General features: G+C 39.3%; 1 protein-coding gene across 1 annotated transcript in view; it reads right to left on the bottom strand.

The window, feature by feature from the left end:
- chrd (chordin) overlaps positions 1–14,953 on the bottom strand; it is an 85,717-nt gene extending 70,764 nt beyond the window's left edge. The window contains exons 1-3 of the mRNA XM_061918834.1: positions 14,632–14,953; positions 10,313–10,416; positions 10,099–10,225 (exon numbers count right to left, since the gene is read on the bottom strand). Of these exons, the coding sequence (XP_061774818.1) occupies positions 10,099–10,225; positions 10,313–10,416; positions 14,632–14,773 (373 nt within the window). The 5' untranslated portion in view covers positions 14,774–14,953. The remainder of the gene's footprint in view (positions 1–10,098; positions 10,226–10,312; positions 10,417–14,631) is intronic.
- Positions 14,954–15,179: the final 226 nt, after the last annotated feature.

Here is a 15,179-nt window from a genome sequence, read left to right as displayed (position 1 = left end):
TTGTACCTATTTTTTTCATTGTGCCTGTCACTATACAAATAAATATATATCATGTATCATGATATACGTTTTTTTTATATTGGTCGATATCGATAATTATTCATATATTTTTTATGACCTATAGAAAATACGGACCAGGAGAAAAAATTTATTAAATGTTAACATTTGTATTTTAAATGTAACCATCCTCTAAATTGGCTGTCTCAAACACGGGGCCCGCGGCCCAATTGCGGCCCGCGAGTCGTTATTTTGCGGTCCCCACCTTAATATGAAAGTTTAATGTTAGTGCGGCCCGAGAGTTTTATTTGAATGGCACTTGACAGCGTTGTGTTATTTGGGTCCAAAATGGCTCTTTCAACGTTCTGGGTTGCCTACCCCTGCATTAGTGGAAAAGTGGCAAATGAGTGAAAGCGACAGAGACGTTGCCTGGGAATAGAGGGTTTTCTTACGTGCCTGGCTGCAGTCACACCGCGACACCTGTCCGTCAGTAATAACAGTCCCCGATAACCTGGACCAATTCAAACCGTTATTTGTTTTTTTTATAGTTTAATTTGCATTGCCTCACACAAGAAACACTACATATATTTCTATATGACGCCTGATAACACTCCGGGAGCCGTCGCTTTTTTTGCCCGGTACTTTCCCGGCTATTATCTGCCGACCGCCGTGTTGCTGTCGGAACGACACACATTGCGGAAATAACATTATTCTCCATGTGTCGGCTAAATACAAATATATTCCACAACCCCAAACATGTCTTTTTCAAAGCTTGCAGTGGTGATGAGCAAAGAAAATTCCAGGAAAAGTGGGAGATGCAATATTTATTTGATGAGCACAAGGGCACCCCGACGTGTCTTATTTGCACAGGTGCACAAGGGATACAATTTGAAACGCAATTATACAACTAGACATGCTGAGGAGTATGCAACATTTTTTTAAGAAATCTTTCGTCACAGGCTGTTAGGAAATATGAGCGCTGCACACACACGCAGCTAAAAGTCGTCTGCTTTAACGGCATAATTACACAGTATTTCGGAGATCTGTGTTGCTGAATCTTTTGCAATTTGTTCAATTAATATTGGAGAAGTTAAAATAGAAAGATGGAGTTGGGAAGCTTTAGTCTTTAGCCACACAGACGCTGATTCCTTGTTTAAAATTCCCAGAGGTGAAACTTTACTATGGATCAGAGCGGTCAAGCGAACATGGATCCCGACCAAATGTCAACCAGCAGGTTTCGGTGAGAAAATTGTGGTAAAATGTTAGACCCGCTCGACATCCATTGCTTTCCTCCTCTCCAAGGTTCTCATAGTCTTCATTGTCACCGACGTCCCACTGGGTCATTATTGTCACCGATGTCCCACTGGGTGTGAGTTTTCCTTGCCCTTATGTGGGCCTACCGAGGATGTCGTGGTGGTTTGTGCAGCCCTTTGAGACACTAGTGATTTAGGGCTATATAAGTAAACATTGATTGATTGATTGATAAAAAGTCGCTTCTTACCGGACATCAGCTGAGCTTGTGCCGTCCATAAAGCTGCCGTCGACTCCCCCGAGAGATTGGCGTCAAGACACCCGTGGACTCACTACTCTGACTATTAGGTACTGTTAAACTTACTAAAACACTAGCAACACAATAGAAAGATAAGAGATTACCCAGAATTATCCTACTAAATGTGTCTAAATAAATCTGAATCCGTCCCAATGCAAGCGCGTTTTTTTTGTTTTTTTTTCAAGTCCGTCGCTATCAATATCCTCAAACACAAATCTTTTATCTTCGCTCAAATTAATGGGGAAATTGGCGTTTTCTCTGTCCGAATAGCTCTTTTTGTTGGAGGCTCCCATTAAAAACAATGTGAATATGTGAGGAGCCATCAACATGTGACGTCATCGTCTGCGACTTCCGGTAGAGGCAGGGCTTTTCGCCAGTTGCGAACTTTATCGTTGATGTTCTCTACTAAATCCTTTCAGCAAAAATATGGCAATATCGCGAAATGATCAAGTATGACACATAGAATGGACCTGCTATCCCCGTTTAGATAAGAAAATATCATTTCAGTATGCCTTTAAGTATATGAATGAATTTATGTTTTGCAGTAATTATTATTTAAATAATACATTTTTCTACTGCTTGTCCCTTATGGGGTCACAGTGGTGCTGGAGCCTATCCCAGCTGCTCACGGGCGGAAGGCGGTTCACACCCTGGACAAATCGCTACCTCATTGCAGGGCCAACGCAGATAGACAGACAACATTCACACTCACATTCACACACTAGGGCCAACTTAGTGTTGCCAGTCAGCCTATGCCCAGGTGCATGTCTTTGGACATGCTAGACAGCTATTTAAATAATCCATCCATTTTCTACCGCGTATTCCCTTTTTTGGGGTCGTGGGGGGCGCTGGCCCCTATCTCAGCTATAATCGGGCGGAAGGCACCGTGGACAAGTCGCCACCTTATCACAGCTATTTAAATAATATCGGACCAAATTACCATTTTAAATCTTGTTATTTATTTTTTCTTTACAGTCCTGCACTTTAGTTCCTACCTGTTGTTTCCGTACAACCGAATAAGGCAGTGGTTCTCAACCTTTTTTCAATGTGAAAAAAATGTGAACATTTTTTTAATTCAAGTACCCCCTTATCAGAGCAAATCATTTTTGGTTGAAAAAGAAGTAAAATACAGCATTATGTCATCAGTTTCTGATTTATTAAATTGTACAACAGTGCAAAATATTGCTCATTTGTAGTGGTCTTTCTTGAACTATTTGGAAAAAAAAAGATATACAAATAACTAATGACTTGTTGAAAAATAAACAAGTGATTCAATTATGAATATAGATTTCTACAGATAGAAGTGATCATCAACTTAAAGTGTCCTCTTTGGGGATTGTAATAGAGATCCATCTGGATTCATGAACTTAATTCTAAATATTTCTTCACAAAAAAATAAATCTTTGACATCAATATTTATGGAACATGTCCACAAAAAATCTAGCTGTCAACACTGAAGATTGCATTTTTGTATTTTTTTTCCACAGTTTATGAACTTACATTCATATTTTGTTGAAGTATTATTCAATAAATATATTTATAAAGGGTTTTTTAAATTCTTGCTATTTTTAGAATATTTTTAAAAAAATCTCACGTACCCCTTGGCATACTTTCAAGTACCCCCATTTGAGAACCACTGGAATAGGGAACGGACGAGGGTGGAAAAGAAAAGATGAGCGTGGTGGAGGACTACCGTCCGTTTGAAAAAATCCCAAAAAACTGCCATACTGTCGAGGTGATGTTTCCTGTTTTATCGACAATTTCTTCACTCTATGCAACACTAATTTTTACTTTTTCTTCGCACTCCATGCAGAATCACCAGTGAGACCGCAAAATGGTCGCAACCAAATTTGATAGTTGATGCTGTTAGTACACGATCGGCCGTTTAGCGTGTCCCTCCTATTGCTCACTGACCACTTCCAGTATTGCTAGGTTACCAGACCCAGAGTGCCTTTGTTCATGCAAATAACCAGGCTTCATTTCTGGTTTCATCCGACCCAAACAATCTGTATACTGTAAATCGAACGTTTTACCGAACGCAATTATTTTATTGATATTGATTGCATGTCTATCGCGATATATGTTCATGTTGTTTTTGCTCTAAAAAATATTTTTGACCCAATTAAAAAGGGAAATTACCACACTAATTGGTTGGGAATCTCTTCTTTAGTCTTTAACACTTTTGTGTTGGCGACCAAAGTTTCTCTTGCAAACAAGATTTTTTAAGCATATTTGCTCATTCTTTCACTGACATGATGAAAGACTGCACTAGGGAGGTCCCGATCCGATATTTGGATCAGATCGGCCGCCGATATTTGCCAAAAAATGCGTATCGGCAAGGCATGGGAAAATGCCGATCCAGATCCAGTTTTAAAAAAAAATACGATCCGTGTTTTCCAACGCACCGATTTAAATAATACATTCCATTCCTCTGCTGCCCCACACGTGCCGTTCTGCATTTTCCAGCACACCCTCAACACATCTACAGGTCTGTGTTCTAACCGTTAAGACGGCCGTGTGAATTAAAAGTTACGGTAAAAATGTCAGCTCTGTGGGATTATTTTACCCAACAAAACGAAAAAGATGAAGAGGTGGAGTGCAAAACATGCCACAATAAAGTCAAGAGTGGTGGTAAAGTTGTAAGGCATTTTAATGACTCTTGAGAGTGAGAGGCTTTTTAGCACTCATAGATGAACACAGGAGCAGGCTGACACCTGAGGATCTTGAAGTGCTTGTCTTTGTTAGAAAGAATCTCCCCATTATGCTTGGACGTCAATTGTTTGCCCCCCCTGACAGGGGCAAACAATTCAAAGGAGTGTGTGGATAGTTTTTTTTTTAAGTTTACACTTGTTCAAGAGCAAGTATTGATGCTGAGTTATAGACATTTTATCCCACTCAGGTTGTTTGTGTGTTTTGCTTTTTTAAATAATGTTTACAACACTATTTGCACTTTATACTGTTTACTTTTTTACTGTTTAATGATGCCATTTCTGTTTGTCATGTATAATTTTTTCTATTTTGTGTTTATCCTTGAATACCAACCATTGTGTATTATTCAAACTCACCTAATTCAGCCAGCTAGTTGTTATCAACAGTATTAAAACCCTTTTCAACATGAATCTGACAACTAAGTAGGCTAAATAACTTTAAACTTTAATACATGCTCGGATAGGCCAGTATCGGTATCGGATCGGAAGTGCAAAAACAATATCGGTATCGTATCGGAAGTGCAAAAACCTGGATTGGGACATCCCTAGACTGCACCTAACATTGTTTTTTGGGGGTTTTTTTTTGCACAAGTTGTACCTCGGTGATTGTTTTTTCAAGTAACCAAATGGTTTCCCTGCTTTCTTTCTTTTTGTCACACATCATTCATCACTGCTTCGCGCTCTTGGGCTTTCTGGGTAATGTCACTCTTAGGTCTCAATGCTTCGCACTAGTACTGCACCGTCAGGTGCAGCAGCCACACACAAGCACACACCATTTTCCATCACCTACACAAACACACAAGCTGCATTTTGAGCCAAAGCTAAGACAAACACACTCAACTCCTTAAACATAACTGAAACACACACATACAGTCCTGGCTCTGTCCTAGTTTTTGACAAACACATACACACACAGAGCTCAGTGTTGTCCCACCGAAGGAGGTTGCAAAGCTTTACTTTCCATTGCGTTGCCAGACACACAAAGCAGAAAAAACAACCCATTTGCTAAATAAGTGTGTGAAGGGGTGGAGGGAGACTAATTCAGAAATAAGTAGAAATTATGTGTGTGTAGTGGTGTGTAGACGTGGTAGGCAACACAAACATTTTGGTGGTCGATTTAGTCAAAGGCAATGTACTTGCTGGAATATAAAGACAATATAACATACATCAGGGGTCGGGAACCTTTTTGGCTGAGAGAGCCAAGAAAGCCAAATATTTTAAAATGTATTTACGTAAGAGCCATATAATATTTTTTTTAACACTGAACACAACTAAACGCGTGCACTTTTAAGTAAGACCAACATTTGTAGAGTATAATAAGTCTCTTATTCTTTGGAATAACATTGTTATTCTGATGCTAACTGTGGAGGGGACGTGGCCTGCAGCTAAGCAGGGTGTGCCAGGACCGGCCTCGAAATCAGCGACAGGTGCGTAGATGGCCCATCTGGGCCTTGTTATCCAATCACCTGTCGCTCTGTTATAAGCAGCAGCCAGGAGGAGGGACGGGGTTGAAACTGGAGCCAATTTTTGATTTGTTTTATTCTTTTTTTCTATTGTTTTTGTTGACTTAACTTTTTTGCTTTGTTTTTTTCCCTTTTTATTTTTGTTTTGTGTTTTTTGTATAATTTTTTCTTGTTCTTTCTCTTCATTTTTGTTTATCTCATTAATTTTTAGTTTTTCATTTGTTTTTTAATCTTTTTTTGTTGTCTTATTTTTTTTCTTTGGTTTTTCCCTTTAATTTTTTGTTTTTGTTTTTTGTATAATTTTCCTTGTTTTTCTTCTTTTTGGTTTTTCTCATTTATTTTTCATTTTAAATTTGTTTTTTAACCTTTTTTTTTCTTCCTTTTGTTTCTGCTGTCTTCATTTTTTGTCCTTCGGTTTTTCCCTTCTTTTTTTGTATAATTGAATAATAAAACAATATTGTAACCCTGAAACAGGCTCTCATGTCTGTGCTTGGTGGTCTGAAGAACCCCCAGCAGGGCAAGCCCCACACTAACCAATAATAAATAAATTTCTTCTTACCATTAACACAACTTCTTGAACATAAAAAAGCATGAGAATGTTTTATATGTTGAACGTTATTTTTAACAAATGGAATTATTCATTACTTATCGTGTCAAGCGATGTCAGCTCAGATTTATCCAAGAGCCAGATGCAGTCATCAAAAGAGCCACATCTGGCTCTACAGCCGTAGGTTCCCTACCCCTGACATACATCCATAAACGTGGATGCATATGCAAAAGTGCAATATATTTATCTGTACAGTAATTAGGGTTGGGTATCGAGTATCGATTGGAACCGGGACTAACTTTCCGATTCTCCCGGAATCGTTCAAAAGTTTAAATTTCGATTCCTAGTTTCGATACGCAGTCCGCCGACCTGAAAAAAATAATAAGTCCGCCGACCGGAATAAGAAGCAGCTGAACACCAACGAAGAAGCGCCCACCGTCGGAAGTGTTAGCATAGCCGAGCCTATGTAGCCGAGCGAGTCAGTCAAGCATGGATAGCGGGCGTCGGCGGTCGAAAGTGTGGCTTTATTTTACTAAAAAAAATTAAATATCGGCGAAATGTAACACGTGCGACAGGACTGTTTCGTCCTTAGGAGGGTGCATGTTGAACATGATGAAGCACCTCCGAGTTCATGGAATACAAATAAATGCGTGTCCCGTCTTTGACGCGCTGCGCCGACCGTCCTCCTCTGCCTCTTCCTCTGGCTCCGGCTCCGACGCCCAGCCTGGCACCTCGATGACTGCACTGCAGTCCGAATCCGGTAAGTAAAACAATATATATGCAATAAAGAATGTGTTTTGCGCCAACGTTGCGGCAGCTAACAAATTAGCCCACGCCTTTTTTTTTTATAGACAATTTACAACCTGCTAGCCTGGCTCAGCGATGTGCTCAGCGTACTCCGTTCACCGTAGCGGCAATGGGGAAGATGTCGGTGCCACAGACGGAAGAGCACCACAGAAAGGTCACTGTACACATAGTCAAACGACTGCATCCCTTTTCAGAGGTGGAATCTCACACATTGAGGTTAGTTAAGCAATAACGTTAGAGCTAAGCTAATTGATACTGGGCTAAACAGTAACAGCGACATTACATGTTTGTTTATGTTTGCAGGGATATGGTGAAAGCTCTCAACCCAAAATACATACCACCTTCCAGGGACTACCTGGCAAACACATTGGTACAAGAAGAATCGGAATCGAGAATCGTCAGGAATCGGAATTGAAACAAAGAATCGGAATCGGAATCAGGATTGTTGGAATTCAAACGATACTCAACCCTAACAGTAATCTATTTCTTTATACCTGCACCTTATTGCTCTTTTATCCTGCACCACAACGAGCTAATGCAACGAAATGTCGTTCTTATCTGCACTGTAAAGTTCAAATTTGAATGACAATAAAAGTAAGTCTTTAAGTTTAAGTATTAATACGTTCACTGAATTCAGCTTAAAGATTAATGTATAAAAAAACAAAAAACAACCCACGGGCTAGGGCTGGGCGATATATCCTTATACTCGATATATCGAAAGTTTGTCTCTGTGCAAAATAGAAAATGACTATATCGTGATATTCGAGTATACGTTCTCAAGCAGTTGCTTTTCGCTGCTGGCATTACACTACAGACTTTTCTCGCTCTTTCCTGTCTCTCCTTCTCACAGACAGCAAATGCACAAACTTACACACGTCACATACTGTCACGTCATACGTCAAATACGTATACGCCCTCGCGGAGCAGAGAGGTAGCAGCATGGGTAACGTTAGCTGTGATACTAGCAGAGCCGTGCAAGTGGTAATACGAAAGACAGAAGGTGCGAATGAAGGAAGAATTAATTCCCGAGAAAAACAGCAGGGGGTGCATCGTCTGGCGGTGGTTTGGCTTGAAGTGGGAATATGCTGAACAGACAACCGTAATTTATCATGTGTGGGACAAAAGCGTTGCTACAAAAAGTAGCATTACTGCTAATATGTAGCATCATTTGAAAAGTCACCAGCTAGAGGGTGTCAACATCTCACCATCAAAATGCCCAGGCAAACATTTGCAGATCAACCCAGTATGAAAATAATAGTCACCATAGAATTTAAAGGCCTACTGAAATTAGATTTTCTTATTTAAACGGGGATAGCAGGTCCATTCTATGTGTCATACTTGATCATTTCGCGATATTGCCATATTTTTGCTGAAAGGATTTAGTAGAGAACATCGACGATAAAGTTTGCAATTTTTGGTCGCTAATAAAGAAGCCTTGCCTTTACCGGAAGTAGGAGACAATGCGTGCATGACGTCACGGGGTGTAGGGCTCCTCACATCCTCACATTGTTTACAATCATAGCCACCAGCAGCTAGTGCGATTCGGACCAAGAAAACGACAATTTCCCCATTAATTTGAGCGAGGATGAAAGATTCGTGGATGAGGATATTGAGAGTGAAGAACTAGAAAAAAAAAAGTTAATAAAGGTGATTGCAGAGGGAGCTATTCAGATGTTATTAGACACATTTACTAGGATAAATCTGGAAAATCTCTTATATGCCTATTGTGTTGTTGGTGTTTTAGTGAGATTATATAGTACCTGAAAGTCGGAGGGGTGTGGCCACGGGTGTAGTAACCGCCAGTGTCTCTGTGGGAGGAGGTAATAGTAACAGCTGCAGGAGGACGCAGGCTCCGCTCATAACTACGGTAAGAGCCAACTTATTATCAATCAATCAATCAATGTTTACTTATATAGCCCTAAATCACTAGTGTCTCAAAGGGCTGCACAAACCACCACGACATCCTCGGTAGGCCCACATAAGGGCAAGGAAAACTCACACCCAGTGGGACATCGGTGACAATAATGACCCAGTGGGACGTCGGTGACAATGAAGACTATGAGAACCTTGGAGAGGAGGAAAGCAATGGATGTCGAGCGGGTCTACAATTTTTTCACCGAAACCTGCCGGTTGACATGTGGTCGGGATTCATGTTTGCTTGACCGCTCTGATCCATAGTAAAGCTTCACCTTTGGAAATTTTAAACAAGGAAACACCGTGTGTTTGCGTGGCTAAAGGCTAAAAGCTTCCCAACTCCATCTTTCTACTTTGACTTCTCCATTATTAATTGAACAAATTGCAAAAGATTCGGCAACACAGATGTCCAAAATACTGTTTAATTATGCGATTAAAGCAGACTACTTATAGCTTGGATTGGGCTGGAAAATAATGTCCGCTACAACCCGAGACGTCAAACGCACGCGTCATCATACGAGTCATCATACCGCGACTATTTCAACACGACACTTCACGGGAAATTTAAAATTGCAATTTAGTAAACTAAGAAGGCCGTATTGGTATGTGTTGCAATGTTAATATTTCATCATTGATATATAAACTATCAGACTGCGTGGTCAGTAGTAGTGGGTTTCAGTAGGCCTTTAATAACGTCCGTAGTAACCTTCCACATACTGAAGGACGGACACTATTTGATTTCCTATTATGCAGCTAATTTTTATTTGACACTTAAAATGTCTCTGATAATCTTGCACTTTCTGTTTTGGAAATGACATGGACGTTTGTGCCACTGCTTAATAACTGTTTAATAAATACAGTTTTGGTCAATTGACTTAGTTGTGATTTCCTTCTCTGCATGAAAGTTTAAAGTGAGCATATATTAATGCAGTATGAACAAGAATGTTTTAATGTAGACACATAGATTCATCATACTGATGTGATTATACGTATCAAGTGTTCATTCAAGGCTAAGGCAAAATATCGAGATATATATCGTGTATCGCGATATGGCCTAAAAATATCGAGATATTAAAAAAAGGTCATATCGCCCAGTCCTACCACAGGCCTTACCTTTTGGACAGGTTTTGCAGCAGTGCCCTGGCAGCAAGATGGGATCATCGCAGTCTGGATCCTGACAGTCTTGCTTGATGTTCTTGCAGTTAACTTTCCCAAATACTTTCCCACGGCGACTCTTTTGCTGCACAGCGTCATTGAAAATTAATATATCTGTATATTATACAAAAAGACTCAAACAGGACACGCGGAAATAGTATTGAGTACTCACAGGCTCACAGTAGCACTGGACACAATGCATTACACCGAAGGGCTCCCCCAAATCCGGATGCCACGTGTCCTCCAGAGAGTAGAATCGACCCCCGAATGAGCATCCTGTAAAAGCCACAATTGTTTTGGAGCAAAAGATGTGTAATGCACAAAGTATCCAACTTTGCAGTGAACCAGCAACATCCTGCACAGCTCACTGCCCAGGCATGCTGGAGGGGACTGAAACCCCCAGAATGCCTCACAGGTTTTGGGTCTCTCAGCCTTCTTTAAAATAACTCGTGCATTGAAGCCACTAACACTCAGTATTCCAGTCGGGGATGGCTTTTAAAAAAAACAAGTACAGTGGGGCAAAAAAGTATTTAGTCAGCCACCGATTGTGCAAGTTCTCCCACTTAAAATGATGACAGAGGTCTGTAATTTTCATCATAGGTACACTTCAACTGTGAGAGACAGAATGTGAAAAAAAAATCCAGGAATTCACATTGTAGGAATTTTAAAGAATGCATTTGTAAATTATGGTGGAAAATAACTATTTGGTCAACCATTCAAAGCTCTCACTGATGGAAGGAGGTTTTGGCTCAAAATCTCATGATACATGGCCCCATTCATTCTTTCCTTAACACGGATCAATCGTCCTGTCCCCTTAGCAGAAAAACAGCCCTAAAGCATGATGTTTCTACCCCCATGCTTCACAGTAGGTATGGTGTTCTTGGGATGCAACCCAGTATTCTTCTTCCTCCAAACACGACAAGTTGAGTTTATACCAAAATGGATACATGGATGATACAGCAGAGGATTGGGAAAATGTCATGTGGTCAGATGAAACCAAAATAGAACGTTTTGGTATAAACTTACCTGGTCATGTTTGGAGGAAGAAGAATACTGAGTTGCACCCCAAGAACACCATACCTACTGTGAAGCATGGGGGTGGAAACATCATGCTTTGGGGCTGTTTTTCTGCTAAGGGGACAGGAAGATTTATCCGTGTTAAGGAAAGAATGAATGGGGCCATGTATCGTGAGATTTTGAGCCCAAACCTCCTTCCATCAGTGAGAGCTTTGAATGGTTGACCAAATACTTATTTCCACCATAATTTACAAATAAATTCTTTAAAATTCCTACAATGTGAATTCCTTGATTTTTTTTCCACATTATGTCTCTCACAGTTGAAGTGTACCTATGATGAAAATTACAGACCCCTGTCATCATTTTAAGTGGGAGAACTTGCACAATCGGTGGCTGACTAAATACTTTTTTGCCCCACTGTAAATAGGAAACAATACAAAAATATTGTATTTTGTGTAATGCTTGCATAAACTGGCAGACCACATTTGAGGACATTATAGAGGGGGATTTAACAGGCAAAGGTATGGTAGATGTGTGTGTTCACGTTAAAGAACATGACTGTTTGTTTTTATTTTGCATTTTATTATAAAATGTGGTGTGTATACAACATCTAATGTTGCACACAAAACACAATCATGACAACAAAGCTACACAAAGGACATACATGTTGAAACAAATAAGAAACCACCTCCACCTGATTTTGTATTAATGGAATAAATGAATATGTATCTTAATAACACGCCTGAATAAATCAAGGTGAGGTCATGTACACAGCCACCCAACAAATAAACAAAAAAAACTCACCTTTTTGCATTTACAATTATAATTAGCGAAAAATTGTGAGGGCGGGGGAAAAGGATTAAATAAAGGCATCTATGGATGACATGTATTGACGTAAACAAGTTGCTCAGGACGTAAACAATTATGTGCAACATAAAAAATGTTTTTTATAGACGTAAAATAAAAGTTACAGTATTTCCTTGAATTGCCGCCGGGGCGCTAATTAATTTAAAACCGCTCCTCACTCCTGCGCTTACCAAAGGCACGCGGTAAAAGTAAGCATGCGCTAATTATTTTAAAACCTCTTCTCACTCCGGCACTTACCAAAGGCATGCAGTAAAAATTTGAGTGTGATGTAAGCTTGGACCTTGAATCCTACTGAATAGCTCTTAATCTTCTCCCCTTTATGCGATTTGAAATTACCGGTATTGAAATCAGCCTCCTCCATTTTGAAAATGATGACAGGGGAAGTGTCACTCGTGACGTCACGAGTTTGACCAGGCGGTAATACTAAGCATGCACTAATTATTTTGCGAAGTGAGTTTGACCCGGCAGTAATTCAAGGCAGGCGCATATATCCTGCGGCAATTCAAGGAAATACGCAGACGTGGGTAGTAACACGCTACATTTACTCCGTTACATTTACTTGAGTAACTTGTACTTCTAAGAGTAGTTTTTATGCAACATACTTTTACTTTTACTTGAGTATATTTATAGAGAAGAAACGCTACTTTTACTCCGCTCCATTTATCTACATTCAGCTCACTACTCGCTACTTTTTTTTAATCGATCTGTTAATGCACGCTTTGTTTGTTTTGATTCGTCACACACATTAAAAGAAGGAACTACGCATGCCTGCGTTTCACCAATCACATGCAGTCACTGGTGACGTTGGACCAATCAAACAGAGCCAGGCGGTCACGTGACCGTCACACGTCGAATCCGACCTAAAAAGTTGAAATACTTATTCGGGTGATACTATTTAGTGGTCAGTTGTACGGAATATGTACTGTACTGTGCAATCTACTAATAAACGTTTCAATCAATCAATCAAAAGTGTAAAGGAAAAAAGACACTTTTTATTTCAACCGTACTTCCCGTCAAAAGCCTAAAGACTGATCGCACAGTTCCTGTCTTCACAATAAAAGTGCCGCTCCATCGCACCTGCGCTAACAAAATAAGAGTCTCCGAAAGCCAGCGCAAAAAAGCGAGCAAGCTACGGAGTTTGCCGCCAATGTATTTCTTGTAAAGTGTATAAAAACGAATATGGAAGCTGGACAAATAAGATGCCAAAAACCAACGACTTTCATGTGGTGTTAGACAGAAAGGAGGAACTTATTTTCTCCTCCATTTGAAAACGTGGACGTTATCAACACTATATTGTCTGATTCCAATCAATGCAAGTCATCAGAATCAGGTAATACACCAACTTATATTTTTGTCTTCATGAAAGATAGGAATCTATATGTTAAACATGCATGTATATTCATTAAAACACCTTTAACATGTCAACAAAAACGGCAAAACAAATAAATATAAATTATATACTGTATTTATAAATGTGTGTATGTATGTATGTATATATATATATATATATATATATATATATATATATATATATATATATATATATATATATATATACATGTATATGTATATATATGTGATGTGATATGTGTGTATGTATATATGAGGTAGATCACCTCAACTTGGTCATTTATTAAGTAATTGATTAACGTTGAAAAACTTATTGGGGTGTTAGTGGTCAATTGTACGGAATATGTACTGTTCTGTGCAATCTACTAAGAAAAGTTTCAATCAATCAATGCCTACTGAGCCTATGGTGCTGTTAAGTTATTGTGGCTCAATTTGCCTTATTTTTTTTTTCATTTTAATGTACTGTTATTTAATATATATTATTGTTTTAGTTGCTTAAGATATTTTCCTGGCTCTGAATTTGCTCATTGCTATGTTTATGTTTTTGTGCATTATTAGTTGCCGTAATCATTAAAAGAACAGGTTACTCATCAGTTACTCAGTACTTGAGTATTTTTTCAGAACATACTTTTTACTTTTACTCAAGTAAATATTTGGGTGACTACTCCTTACTTTTACTTGAGTAATAAATCTCTAAAGTAACAGTACTCTTACTTGAGTACAATTTCTGGCTACTCTGGCCATCTCTGGAAATACGGTATGTTGATGTAAAGATATATGTATAGATATGTAAAAATGTATATACAAATGTAAAAATGTATATATAAATGTAAAAAAAAACGTGTATACCTTATGGGGAGACACAATCTTAAACAGGTTATGTATCAACGCCGCTGGTACATCGCAAATACTGTTTCTTGTATTGAAGGTGCGTTCGAGGACCGTCAAATAAAGTACGTAATATTTGCCGAAATAATGAAACGTACACAATAAATGTGAAAATATTGCTGGCGGCTTTCTTGTCAGTTTTGGTTTAAGAGAAAGTTAAAGTACATAAATGTTGAAGTTACACACAAAAGTGTATTGATAACACTCTTTTGCAGAAATTCTAAAATGCATAATCTGAAAGAAAAAAAAAGAAAAAAAGCACATGTTGAGCGTTTCTATTGCAGAATGAACCCGTCGCTGGGATGCATATTTCACATTGATGCACGCAACAACAAAAACATTATAATAATAGAAGTCATGCAGGCTTACCTGCCAGGCCTTTGGAGAGTACAGGATCTCTCTCAGACTGGATGGGCAGCGAGTGAGACTTGAGGCGTGAGGCTGCGTGCACGCACACACTCACGCAACTCAGCGCACACAGCACTGACCGGAGCACACGTGAGGGCAGCATTACCAAAATCCTGTTTGCAGGATTATTCTATAGCCCGCGAAAATGTAAATACTAATATTAGTAATAAATTCCAACGCAAAAGACGCCGATATTCACTGATGTCCACTTTTTTTTTTTATGTCCAAGCGGTTTCCTATTGTGCTTTTTAAACCAAGCAGTAGTTGGCTAATGTGGATCAAAAGCTCTCACTTTTATAGCCTGCTGCTCTGACAGCCTCAAGGAGGAGGAGGAGGAGGAGGAGGAGGAGGAGGAGGAGGAGGAGGAGGGGGCAGATGATGGTAATGGTGATAGGTGTGGGCGGGTCAAAGCTGGGTGACCAATAGGAGCCCTTCTTTCCCCTACAGGATATCCAAATGTTTATCCCAAAAATTTACCAGATTATTTTTGTCACTTGGTTAGGAAAATA

Source organism: Nerophis ophidion, linkage group LG13, assembly GCF_033978795.1.
Source record: "Nerophis ophidion isolate RoL-2023_Sa linkage group LG13, RoL_Noph_v1.0, whole genome shotgun sequence".
Taxonomy (NCBI): Eukaryota; Metazoa; Chordata; class Actinopteri; order Syngnathiformes; family Syngnathidae; genus Nerophis; species Nerophis ophidion.
The sequence above is the reverse complement of the archived record's forward strand: the minus strand, read 5'-3'. Positions and strand labels throughout refer to the sequence as shown.